Source organism: Oxyura jamaicensis, chromosome 4 (genome assembly GCF_011077185.1).
Source record: "Oxyura jamaicensis isolate SHBP4307 breed ruddy duck chromosome 4, BPBGC_Ojam_1.0, whole genome shotgun sequence".
NCBI lineage: Eukaryota > Metazoa > Chordata > Aves > Anseriformes > Anatidae > Oxyura > Oxyura jamaicensis.
In genome coordinates this window covers 67,713,538-67,726,506 of record NC_048896.1, presented here as the reverse complement: position 1 = coordinate 67,726,506, position 12,969 = coordinate 67,713,538, and the positions used below count along the sequence as shown (strand labels likewise).

The window sequence follows — 12,969 nt, the reverse complement described above, 5'->3', positions numbered from 1 at the left end:
AATAAGGAGCAATTAGTGAAGGATTGCAAAATACTTTGGTGTTTGAAATACAATACCAGTATAATTAGGGTTTAATACTAATGATTCACTTTTTATTTCATCTTCAAGGTCTAGTTGCTCAAAACCATGTTACTCAAACTGGTGTTGGGTAGCTGCAGGGTCAGCTGGAGCTTTTCTCTTCATACCATTCAAGTCAGTACCACGATACCAATTTCATCCTTAAGCAGACAGTGGTCTGCAAAAATGGGCAATTTCAGAAAAAAGCTGAAATGACCATCTAACTTCAGCTCTCAGCAGGGACATCCACTGCAGGCTAGAATAACATTGTGTCAGTGGGGGGGGGGGGAACAGGTGTACTCTGTGCTGCTGAAGGTGCAGAGGAGCAGGAGGTGTAAGCTGTGCGTGAGGAGGGGAAAAGTATCTCTGACTTGCAGTGGGGTCTGCCCAGGTCTGGAATATTTAGGTGGTCTGAGGATCTGAGGGTCTTGCTTGTGTGCCATGGAGGTGGATCTTGTCCCTGAACAGAGCAGAAGATGTCTTGTTGGAGGCTAACAACTACCTGTTATTTACTGAGGAGGGGACAATCTGGGCTTGTGTTCAATGTATGTAGTGAAAGCTGCTCAGAGTGGGAAAAACAGGCTAATCTGCAGAATCAGGCCACCTGTCTGGAGTCTTAATCTGGCCACAGCTAGTTTAAGTTTAGCAAAGATGGTGTGTTTATTAGAAGAAATAAGTGAGCCTTGAGAAGCGAGCGTGCAGCAGAAATGCAGCGGAGGAGCTCACCATGAGAAGGGAAAGGTGCCCCTGGTCTGGCTCTGCAGGGCCCCACCAGAAGAGACAGCTCCTTGCAAGAGCACTGCATCTTGAGGAAAGGAGCACAGAGCGGGTCCTGCATCCTCCGTGCATGTGGCTAATGGTATTTCCGATGATGATCTGATGATTTGCCAGTCTGGGGAAGGAGCACCACAATTCATTCTGGCCACCTTGCCCAGCAGAATAAGGTGGCTGAGGTTGGATTTTCTTGAGCAAAAAGACAAAACCAAAACCTTCCAAGCTCCCTAGTTCTCTTCAGTGTTGTTTTCACCATGGAAGCATCCACTTCCATCTTCACTCTTTTTTTCTTTTTTTCTTTTTTTTTTTTTTTAAACCAAGATTGGCAGGAGGATTCCTGAATGCCATGGTTCATACAGTTCTTCTCTTAAGAAAATAAGAGATTTTTTCATTTTCTTTACACAGCTATGCAGTTGTAAACCACAACAGCATTTTAATTCTGTAAGGTCAGAGATGGTCACAAGTGTTTTAGTTCCTTTAGACACATTCAGGCTGAGTTCAGGTTGGACTTGGCTTCCATGCCACTCAGATGTGAGTTGTTTTTTTGGTAGGTGGGTTTTTAAGACTCACTGCAAAATTTAGAGATGGTTCTGAGGTTTCAACTCCTTAAGCCTGGGGAGGGCAAATGGATTTGCTGCCTCCTGTTCAGATTTACCTTTCTAAATTTAATGAGGAGACTACTAAAATAACGCACTGCTGTGGTTGGTAATTTGCTTGGAATAGGACTCCTTTTGTTCTTGGCTTTTCCATTTCACTTTATAACTCTTGGAAATCCGAAAAACAACAGAGGCATAAAGTAATTGGTGTTTTTTTTTGTTCGTTTGTTTGGTTTTTTTTCCCTCTTTTTGTCAGGCTATAGTTACTTGTAGAACTATATCTGAACTTCTTTTTTTTTAAAAAAAAAAAGTAATTCTTTTTCATAGAACATACACTGTATTTCTTCCTTGCTGTCCATGAAGCTGCTCTAACTCAAAGAAACAAACAAAAAACTATTCCTATGACTAGGGACAAAGCAATTTAATAAAAAAAAAAAAAAAAAAAAAAAGACTCTTAATTTCATCTGGCCTATTTAAAATATTTTTCACCTCATCTGGATTGCAAGGGTACAATTCTTTTATAAATCTATCATTGTAAAAGTGCTTTAAACTGAAACTGCAATTTTTTTTTTTTTAAATCAAGCTTTTTCTTTGCTTGCCTATCACAGTGAAACAATTTTGTCTGTTGGTTTTCTTTGTTAATGAGTTCCTGTTGCTCTGAGTGGTGACACCACTTTGAAGGCACTCCATAAATTGCTAGTTTTAGTGTTTTCAGCTGCTCTGTGTCACAGTATACATCTTTAGTGTTTTCAGCTTGTTAGGCAACAGAAGCAGAAATAATGTGTCTGAATTTTTCACTGCGATGAGAAACTTCTATCCAATAAGACCCCGTATGTGTGGCATTCAGGAAAGAACACTCATGCCATGTCAAAATGCCTCAGCAATGTATTAATTTGTTCTTTCAGTTAAACCCATATAAAAGGGAGAAAAAATCAAATCCCAGTCTAAAATACATTGGAAGTACCTGCTTGCTTTCAGCCTTGATTTATTACCTGAGCTGTTTCTACCCCTAAGGCTCCCCCCTTTGCTCAGAGAGACACACCTACCTGTTCCAGGAGCCCTTCCCATCAGCTGACATATCATTTTTTTTTGTAGTTGCACCACAGTGGAGGCTTACATTTGTGCTGTGACCTGCTGGTGTGGCCAGGTTTGTCTTTCCCTCCCTGATCAGCTGATCAGTGCCAAGTTACTAGCAGGATATCTCAGCAAAATGCACAAAATGAGTGAGTTTGTGCATGATACTTCAATATTGTCTCTCCTCTCTGCTGGCCCAGTCCTCAGTCCGCCCAGTTCGGGCACAGTGTTCTGGTTCTCCTTTGTGCTCAGGAGACCTCTCAGCTTTGTCTTACAACAAATGCCAGCAGCATTTTATATCACAAGCTGGTAGTTTCTGTGAGGAAGAAATGTTCCTTCTCTCACCAGCGGGAAAAAATTGCAATCGGCACGATACAGAAGTTTTTACTGGTGCAGTAGAGGACTTGTTCTAGGGGCTGGAGGGACAGAGAAAAAGATTTCACATAACATAATCCTCAGTGAGAATGATCTTTATTAATAGTGATTTGGGTATAAATGACTGCCAAAAGCTGGGGAGAGGCAGCAGGGAGGTGTCTGGCCTCCCAGGGTTGTGCTCCTTGGACTTTGCACTGCTCTGCAGCGGGGCCTCAGGCCCAAGTTCTGCAGAATATTTTTTTCACTGAGAAGGAAACAATTAGCCAGTATCTCTACCATGCTGACATCAAGTGTTTAATGCATGTCAAGAAACCTCAGATAAAACCCAGAATACCAAAAGGGTCTTCTGTGGATAAGTCTTGTTCTGGTAAAATGAATTTTTCTCCCTCCTCTTACATATTGGATGGGTGCTGAAGTGGTGAATCAGAAGCTATTGCAGTTTCTTCCTTTCTAAGCATCTCACATGCATCGCAGAATGCAGAGCTATTATAAGCAGGCTTTGTCTTACCCCGTATGCTCCCATGTGCAGCCCTGTGCCTTGATAACATCTCTTGCATTTTCTTAACCCTTTTGTCAATGTCCTGACATGTACAAACACCACTAGTTGCTGTCACTGTGCTCAGGGTATATATCCCACGTGGCCTTAAATCCCTTGACTGCTGCTCACTGTTGTAACCTGTATCAGGGGCATCTCCCCTAGATGGGAAAAGAAGGAAACCCCCTGGCTACTACGGAAATCTGTACCAAGTTCCTCGCACTTCTTCCCTGCCACGGTCCCCAGCCTATCCCACACATTCCCAAAGTGGCCTGCCTGCTCCAGGCTTGGCTGGGCTTTTCCTTGCTGCCTTGGTCAGGAGAGAGCATCCTCCCCCTTCTGGGACCGGAGGTGCTGCATGAGGCTGCTGGTGTGCTGGGTCAGGGGGCAGGATGTTGGTGGTGAAATGAAAGGAGGGATGAGGAACGTGAGGCTTTGTGACTTCCAGGAGTGCTCACTGTGGTTCTCAGTAAAAACAGCAGGCACACAAATAACACGGCTGGCTGGAAAGGCTTTAATTTACCCCTGGGGGAAAGGAGGAAAACAGGAGCTTACAAATGGTGGGAGGTAAGACACCTGCTACAGTAAAGTAGTGAAGAAGTGGAAAGGAACAGTATCTACTTGGCTTTAGTTCTTCTGTTTACTGTCATCTAAACACATGAGCACTGCTCTTCACTCTTCTCCTGCGTTAATCTCTCTTCCTTGCCAGTAACAGTAACTGTGGTAGTCCTCATGCAGCAGAGGTTGAGTCCTTTTACCTTGAAGAGAGTAAGATAAGGTTTTACTTTCCCTGTTATTTCCTTGTTACGTAAAGAGAAGTGTTCAAGTAGCTTTCTTTGCTCTGGGTGCTAAAGTATATTTTATGGTGCTTGTTTGAACTTTACTAGAATCTATTATGCTGATTCACGTTTCCTAACATCTGTTTCAGCTGCATGCCTTTTCTTTGGCAGGTACAGTCTCTGGGAGGAAGGAAATCACAAAACGGTCTGTTTATGGAAATGTTCTAGCTTCTCCAGGTAGCAAGGGAAGACATGTTTCTGGAAAGCAAGATTGGTTCTTGTTGTGTTATGGATCCTTTAGGTAGTATTACTAGTTTATATCAGGTAATCCAAGAATACCTCATCCTCTCTGTGAGGCAAGGTTTGCAAGAAATAGTATCTCTTATAAGATCACCTGATACTCTTGGAAATACAGACAAGTATTGGCAGGCTATTTTTCCTTAGCTTTGCCTAGGTGTTTTCTGAGACTATTGCGTCTGCACCAATTTGTTGCCTTTGATCCCTCCCGATCTTGTTGTCATTTAACATTTCTCAAGTATTGATTTCATCTCTGGTTATGTCGTCTCATCTCTGTCACCATGGGACACTGTCTAAGCTTACTGTCTGCTTACGCTCTAACGCTAAATGTCTCACAGCTGGGACTTGACCTCCTTGCTGGGAAGCCATGTCACTGAGCCTGAATGCCAGCCTTTTTCATGCCCATCTTTATTCCCTCTGTGTTAGCTTAAATGTTTCCTCAGGCTCTTTGGTGTAAGCATCTGCTTTGTGTGCCTGGGCTGTGTCCATCTGTCACCCCTAGCTGGTTTTTGTTTGGTTGGGTGGATTTTGTTACAGATGGAAGAGAGGGCAATGGGCTGAGGGAAGATCATGGGGGGTAAAAACCATTCAGGAAACAGCTTTCCCACTGAAATTTGATGAACCCCAATAGGTAGAGGAGCTCATCTTAAAACTTGGGAATATGAACAAGCAGAGCAGAGCCTGCCTTCCTCCGTCCTCGTTTCCAAACGGTTTGGTTCCCACTCCTGGAGGAGTGAAAACTCCTCTCTGGGGAACACTGCTCCTGGGTCTAAAGCCAAGAGCATCAGCAAAAAACAGTCATCACAGACTTTCTTTTTTTCACTGTAGAGATGTGGTTAGAGATGTATGTCAACTTTCCCTCTTACCATGGTATTTTGGTTCTTTTTCTCCTCATCTGCTTCACTGTGCCTGCAGCTTGTATCACTCATGCCCTCTCCCTGCCTTGTGGTTCATAATGTTACATGTGTGTGGATCTCTATTCTCTGAATTTAATAATTCATATCTTCATTACTCTATTCTATTACAGCACATTTTCTGGTCATTGTACCTCCTGACAAGGAACACTGCTATTCTGGGCACAGCCCCTGTGCAGTGCCTCGTTACAGACAGGTCTTACAGGCAGGTGCTGCATTTCACATATGAACAAACCTCCACAAACCCACCTGCAAGACTCAGGCTTGAAAAATCTTAGCCATGATAACTTCCATTTTAAAAAGACTCTACAAATCCTGCTTTTATTTTTCCCCTGAACCACCGTGGTTCTGCCCATCAGCTGATGTCCTTGCTGGGTCCGTTCCTCTTGGAGAGGCCTCTTCCCTGTAAGTTTTCTCTATCTCTCCACTCTGGGTGGCCCTGGAAGGAACCAGCACCTCATTACTTATTAGGTCTCTTTCTGTGATTGTGTGAGTCTCATTTCACTTGAAAATTATTTTTCAAATTCTTTCTGTGGTATTGGCATCTCCTCTGTGCTATCCACATGTCAGTAGTGCTGCCTGTAGTGTGCCTGCTCTTTGGGGTACATTGCTTCCTCTCTTTCCACTCTTTTAAATCTCTTCCCCCTCTGATAGCTGCAGTTAAATTTTGGCCCACCAGTGCTTGTGCTGAGGGCTCTGTGCAGTTTTTGAAAGGCATTGCAGCAGAGGAATGACAATGGATTTGGGTGACATTTGAGTAGTTGAACTACAAGCTATCTGACAGGGATTTGCTGGCTGGTGCAGTTGTTAACGCTTCGCCAGCTGAAGTCCAAAGGCTGTGCCTGATTTACAGGCAATAAAATCCATTACACCTGCCTTAATCTTTACAGGAGAGAGCCTTGGAGTGAAAGAGATGGTCCGAGGGGAGTAACTCTTCCTCTTGGTCTCCCGTCTGTCACCAGGAGTGGAGGGATCACTGGCTGCCTTTGTGATGCTGCTGCTCTCCACTTTACCTGTCTCTGTGTTGGGCCGTGCGTGTCTTTGTGCAGCTGACAAATTATGTGACAGGGTACAGATTATTCTAATTTGCTCTGCTACTCTTCTCGAATAAGTAGGGAAGGGAGCACGGACCATATGCGCTGTGTTATTCAGCTAGCGTATCCAACTCTGTTTATCTGTCGCCTTCACACCTCGTGTTTTGCTGTGATTCCAAACTGATCTGCTGCTAACTGCTTACAGTGATTTGAACGAGAGAGCCCTGTATAACAGGAAGAAACAGGCTTAATTGCTGGTCTCCTGTGTTCTCCTGGGGCTGGATTTGTAGGAATTGTGTTTGAGGGATTAAGGAGAGGAGGAAATGGCCCGCATGAGCCTTCCTGGCTCTGTCAGCAATTGCCCTTGGCACAAGCTGACAGCACTGGGTACCCCAACCTTCAGCCTTATCTGTTCCATTTTTTCCTTTCTGAAGCATAGACAGGCGAGAGGGATGAGTCATGGTTGAGCTCGAGCATCAGAGACTTGGAAGGATTTCGCACAGGGTGTTTGCTGCTGCACTGCCAATGTTTTGGTTCCTTTCTTTTTGTAATTGTTTTCCTGTTACAGGATGGATTTTACCCTGTAGGTGATATCATCCCATGTCTTCCTCTATAAAATCTCATGACAAATTTACATGCTAGACTTTGCCTTAGCGGTTAGGGCTGGCTGCTCCTCGTGTCTGCACTGTCAGGACCAGGAATGGTGCGTGCAGCCCTTGCAGGGATGGCTGTTGGTTGGTTTCACAGTGACTCACGAAGCCTGATTTAACGAATTCATGCATAGCAATGTGACAACTGTGATGGTGCTGGGTGGAGTGGGAAACAGCCAAAGGATGAGTTGAATCACATGGAGAAAAACAGACCTCAGCTGGAGATAACCACGTTGGCTTTTACCCGTTTTGAGATGAGGGCTGTGTTGATCTGTCTTGTTCAACACCTGGCCTCACAGCTGAATCCGTGGGGTAGGTTTGGAGCTGATGAGGTAAAGCACAGCTTCACCCACAGACCTCCAGAAGAGGAGGGGACAAGGGGAAGGGGGGTGACTAACACAGTGAGAACCTCTTTTAAAAAATGCTGCTGCTGAATTGATTTATACAGTAGATTACATTACCCAGCAGAAATGGCATCACACAGCCTTCCCTTCCAAAGGAGGCTGAGGAGCAGGCAGTGCGGGAGCTGTGCCAAAGCGGCTCTTTCCTTACTGCTGGGTCCGGTACCAGCCCCTTCCCTCCTGTACATGCTGTCAGTTGATTTATGAGTTTTTGCAGGCAGACTCTGAAGCGCATGAAGGGTTGGGGCAGCTGTGGCCTAAAGCAATAACTTGTCTCTCTCTGCCTGCCTGTCTAGGGCTTTGTGTACCGATACGTTTCTCTGAAGCTGGAATTGAGCAGCGAGCAGTTGTCTGGCTGGAGATGTGAGTTGGTTGGTGCATGGAAAGCAGAGCTAAGGGACAAGGAGAAGCAAACTTCTGTCCCCATTTTCCTTCTGGGGTGCTGTCATATTAGTAAAATTGTGCAGCTTCAGTGGTGATTGTTTTTGAGGTTCATAATCCAGCAGTTCATCTTTTTATCTCTACGGTGCTACTGGGGTGCTGTGTCGTCCTAATGAAGTTGCGCAAATGCTGTGGATCTTAACTGCTGAATGCGAAGATGATGCTGTGTAACCCTTTTAGGGATTTTGTCAAGGAAATGTGGCATTAGTATCTACTGCATCTTTGACTTCTTACTTTGATCTAGGTTTCCTGCTTCATTTGTAATCAGATGCCCTGAGATTCACAAGGTGTGGATGCCCTCAGATTCACAAGGAACCTCCTACATCTTTCTCGCTCTTTGTACAAGTTTGTCCCCACCCCTGGGCTCAGCTGGGGCTGGCTGGCACCCTTCTGGATTGGAAACCCCCCATCACTGGAAGCTGCCAGGTGGCAATGTGCTTTGGTGTCCTTTCTCTCCCCGATACTCCGCCGTTATGCCTCCGGCAGCTGCTCTGGGGAGTCACCCAGACGTGGCTTCGCCATACACAGGTATGGCAGAGTGGAGCATGAAACCTGATGTGGCACTGCCGAGTGCTGCTGCAGGAGGGAAATCTTGCGTGTTTCCTGGTCAAACCTTCCCACAGGGGCCTCCCCGTACTGTGTAATCCAGGTGCCGCCTTCTGCTGAGCAGTGGCTCCTGGGGAAGGGCAGAGCATGCACATGGGCACGCTGTCTGCACACAGCCTGGGAGAAGAGCACATGTAGGGATATAAAGAGGTTACGAAACTCTGTGTCACCAGTACAACAGGATGCTTCACCGGCTGGGCTGTGACGGGAGGCTGAAAGGTTTTTAAAAGCCACTAGTTTGTTTTAAGTAGATTCGATGCAAAATTACGCAGAGGTAGAAAAGAAATCAAGTTTTTTGGCAGTTATGATGTTTTAGAAATTCTTTGGTGCATCCCAGCCCAGAGAAATTAACCTCTTCTTGACAATGGTTAGTAAGTTTTCTTTAATACATGTTGATAGAAAAGTAGTTTGCAGCTACATTTATTTTCTTCAGACTTCCGTGGAGGGAAAAAATAATAACTTCTGGTTAACTTTTTTTTTTTTTTTTTTTTTTTTTTCTTGGTCCTGTCTTCATGTCTGCTTTGTCTTTTTGCTGTGCTTTTTTGGCAAAGCTTTTAAAAATTGAAATATCTCAAGGAAGAAGTGCTTGGTCAAATTCTTGCCCTTCCTCAGTTACTTTGGGGGCTCAGAAAAATGTTTATTGAAGTAACCCACCAGCAAACCAACAGAACTTTGTCCTGTTCCCTTCGCTCATTTGTGAATTGACTTGTCTGGTTGTGAGGCTCCATGAGTAGAGTACAGCAGGTTACTTTCAATTGCTTTTAACTGAAGGCAGAGGACCCTGCACCTGCTTAAGTGGGGAAATCAGAGCAGTGCTTGTCTTTTAGTAAAAAGGTCAAAACAAAAGCATGACATAAGCCTAAAAGTGATCCCCAACGTTATGTTCTGGCTCAGCAAAATTATCCTTTCCCCTTATCCAAACATTCAGCTGATGCCTCCAAGCAGACCCTTAAAGCAGGTGTGTTAATGCTCCTACTTTTGCTCTGTTGATGCTGTACGTCAGCAGGGAGTTGCAGCCCAGCATTTACATCGCAGGTGCTGGGCTGCTTCGGGCTGGTGCTTTGCTCTTTGACCTCATTCTTCCTTTGAACGTGGTAATGCGGTGAGTGCTGGCGAGTTGCGCCAGGGGCCGCTTCCCTCAGCCCTGCCTGTGTTTGCCTTCTAATCCGCAGACAAGAAAAAAGCAGGCAAATTCCAGCCTTTCAAGAAGCTCTTCGGCAAGCGGAAGAAAAGGGAGCCCGCCTCAGACTGCGAGGAAGCCAAACTGAAGCCGAGCCACTCCTTCGGGAACGTCTGCAACGGCGCCTTCTCCTCCGATGAAGAGCCCAACAGTGGTCTGAGGTAGGAGCGCGCCGGACAGCTGGGGGCCCATGCAAACACAAGGCTCGGTGCCCCTGCTTTTAAGGGGCAGGGCTTGATGGTAGAAAGTTGTATACTTATTGTGAGGAAGCGCATGCATCTTTCCTGAACATGACACCTGCTGTTGTAGAAACCAAGGTCTCACTGCTTGCACATGCTGCTTGCTGGGAGCATGTGCCCATGGACAAGAAAGGAATCCCAGGCTTGAGCAGAAATGAATTTTAATCCTGCTCCGTGATTTAGCATCCCTGAGCAGTAGTATTAATGGCATCTCTGCTTTTAAAATTGGGAAGGGGAATCTTGAACTGGCTGCTACAGATGCTTTGTTGCATACTTTTCCCTGCAAGGTGGTATCTCTGGGTCAGTATGGAAACACCCTCTTTCAGTCCATACCTGTATAGTTTTTGCATTGTAATTAGGGTCTACAAACAGGCTACTCTTATTCTAATCCTATTGGAATGTAGGGTAGAAGGGGGAAGAGAGGGGAGAGGGATACCAGGTAATCAGATGTATTCCAGTGACAAGAAGTGATGGAAAGAGAACACAATAATTGCTGCAGAAATAATGGGGAGAGGGATTAATATGTCAGAAACATGACCCTCCACTTTATTTTCAGTTGTGCAAATCACAGCTGTGAAAATGTAAGGTATCAAGAAACTTTTATGTAATTTTGTTTCATTCTGAAAGTTCTTAGTTTCCCCTTTGCAATGCAACCTTGTATGCCTCCTTCACCTGTCCCAGCTTTTCAGAAAATGAAGACTGAGGGTAGCCGTGTTGTAGATGGGCAATGTGGCTGGCTGCTGTGGCACTGCATTACCTGCATGCAGGATGCTGAGCGGCTGTAGGAAGTCACAGTATCCTTTGCCTCAAGAGCAGACTAGTGAGTAAGAGCAAAACAAAGGGCATCATCTCGCTCCCAGGGATTTCCCATTCTGTGTAACTGAAAATTCAGTACTGCGCCTAGACGCAGGTAGTGATAGGGGAGCTTGCCTCGCTCCACCACAGCGAAATGAAGGGGTGGCAGACCCTCCTGAGGCTGTTAAATGCTGGCGTTCTTAAACATGGGCAACTTCTTTTTCTAGTTAATAAAGGCATTAAAATTAAGTCCCTAGTGGAATAAATCAGTTTGCACGATGTAAATCACAGGGGATGAGCAAATAGGGAGGGTCCCAAGTCTCAAGTGGGATGTTCCTTTTTGCACAGGTGATTCATGAGAGCTTCTTCTGCGTTATCCTGCTAGAAATTACCTCTTGCAGAACTCTTCTTTCCCTGTCAGGCTTCATGGTACAAATGTAGGTGGGATTTGATAAAAAATTTTCAGTTTGCAGGTAGCGTCTGCCACATTTATCCAACCCACAACATGCATAGATGTTCAGTGTGGTACATTAAAACACTTTTGGGAGCTTAGCTTTGCCAACCTTTTCAGTTTTCTGCAGCGTGGCTTTTATCCATTATTTTTTTTTGCCTGCAGTATAACTTCAAATGTTTATGAATTAAATGCTGAGATAAGCTATTTAAGTAAACTAACATACACAGTTGTTTACAAGCTGTCTGCCAGTAAATGCATTACCATACCTTTCATTATTCATACAGAAATGAACCAAAGGGAATATAAATAACTAGTAGTGTATTTATGTATAACTAAATTCCTGAATAGTTTTATAAAATCCTCTGCGTCAAACTCTTTAAGAATGTAGAAAGATGGCATGTTTAAAAATAATAATAAAAAATCAAATTTTGAAAAAAAAAAATCGGGGATGCTTACATTCCCTGAATGGAGCTACATTTCTTAATTAGCCTGTAAAGTACATGGATTTGTTGTTTGCAGACATTTCATGTGGAGCTTTTGTTCAGGAGAGGAGAGATTTGTTGTTTTGAAAGATAAGTAATCTGCTTCAGGAAGGTAAAAACAAGAAAAGAAGTAAGTGTAGGCTAAATAAGACATCAATATCACTTCTGAGACCTAAGCTAGTATTTCGCTGCATGCTGTATTGGCTTACAAGCCTGCTCAGAGCAAGTGCCTGAATCTCTAATGAAGAATGCACCAACCAGGTGATGCAGACACATCACGAGAAATTCAGGTAATCTGCATGCGGTGTAGCTTCACCAGCTGAGTTGGAAGCAGGCTGGGAGCTCCACCTGTCCATCCCTTCTCACAGCAACTTCTTGGACTCATCAGATGCAAATAACGCTCTTGGTAACCTGATGTATGCACTCTTCAACGCCTATATTCATCTGTGTTGTTCTGCAGTTCCCAGGCAGGGGGTTTGTTACTGCAATCTGTCTTGCCCTGCCTTCTGAGAGACTGGAATTCCTTTGCCTACTCTTATATTGCCCTTCTCAAGTTTACAAAGTTAAAACTGTATTCATTAACTTTCTGTCTGGAGCATAAGAGCTAGGAGATAGAAGTGCTTATTACATGACAAGTTAAATTGCATTTGTGGTGCTTCACTAAAGTCTCTAGAAGCTTCTGTTCTGAGACTGTCAGGCATTTTATAACATTTAGTATTTGTTGTATTATTCTTTGTGGAGGACGCTAAGCAAGCATTGTGAGAAAAGACCTGAAAAGTTTGTGGTTCTGGGTTAATGTGCAGAGGCAGCTGGGGAATTACATTTTACTTGTAGTTCTATGGCAGAGCCTTTACTTGGGCTCAGTGCAATATTCCAAAGGACATGGCAATAACCTGTCAGCTCTGTAAAACTCAAGTGTGACAATATTGATCTTCCAGGGAAAAGTCTCTCAGGAATCTTCATTCTGTTGGATCTGCCTGGCCATGAAGTTCAGCCTCTTTATTTGTAAATCTCCATCAAATTCCCCATAATCCCCATAAAACTGTTCTCACATCACCTTCATAGAATCATCTTAATTAAGGCGAAATTGCTGAAAGATCTCAATTCTTTCTGTATGCTGTGGAATACTGCCTGGGAAGAAGAAGGTGTGACAGATTTATTGTCTTGTAAACAACTTTGCCTAGCTTGTGCTGGACCTTAGTCAGCAAGAACCGCTGTTGGGACTGGGCCTGAATCACCCGGCTTTTTGCCTCAATAGAGCTGTGCAGAACTGTGCAGCACCTAAA

The 12,969-nt window shown here is 44.4% G+C and overlaps 1 protein-coding gene across 6 annotated transcripts in view; it reads left to right on the top strand.

Annotated features, from left to right (window-relative positions):
• CRACD (capping protein inhibiting regulator of actin dynamics) overlaps positions 1 to 12,969 on the top strand; it is a 122,632-nt gene that overhangs the window by 72,857 nt on the left and 36,806 nt on the right. For all 6 annotated transcript variants that reach the window (XM_035326268.1, XM_035326273.1, XM_035326269.1 and 3 more), the window contains one exon: positions 9,706 to 9,874. In XM_035326268.1, coding sequence (XP_035182159.1) covers positions 9,706 to 9,874 — 169 coding nt within the window. The remainder of the gene's footprint in view (positions 1 to 9,705; positions 9,875 to 12,969) is intronic.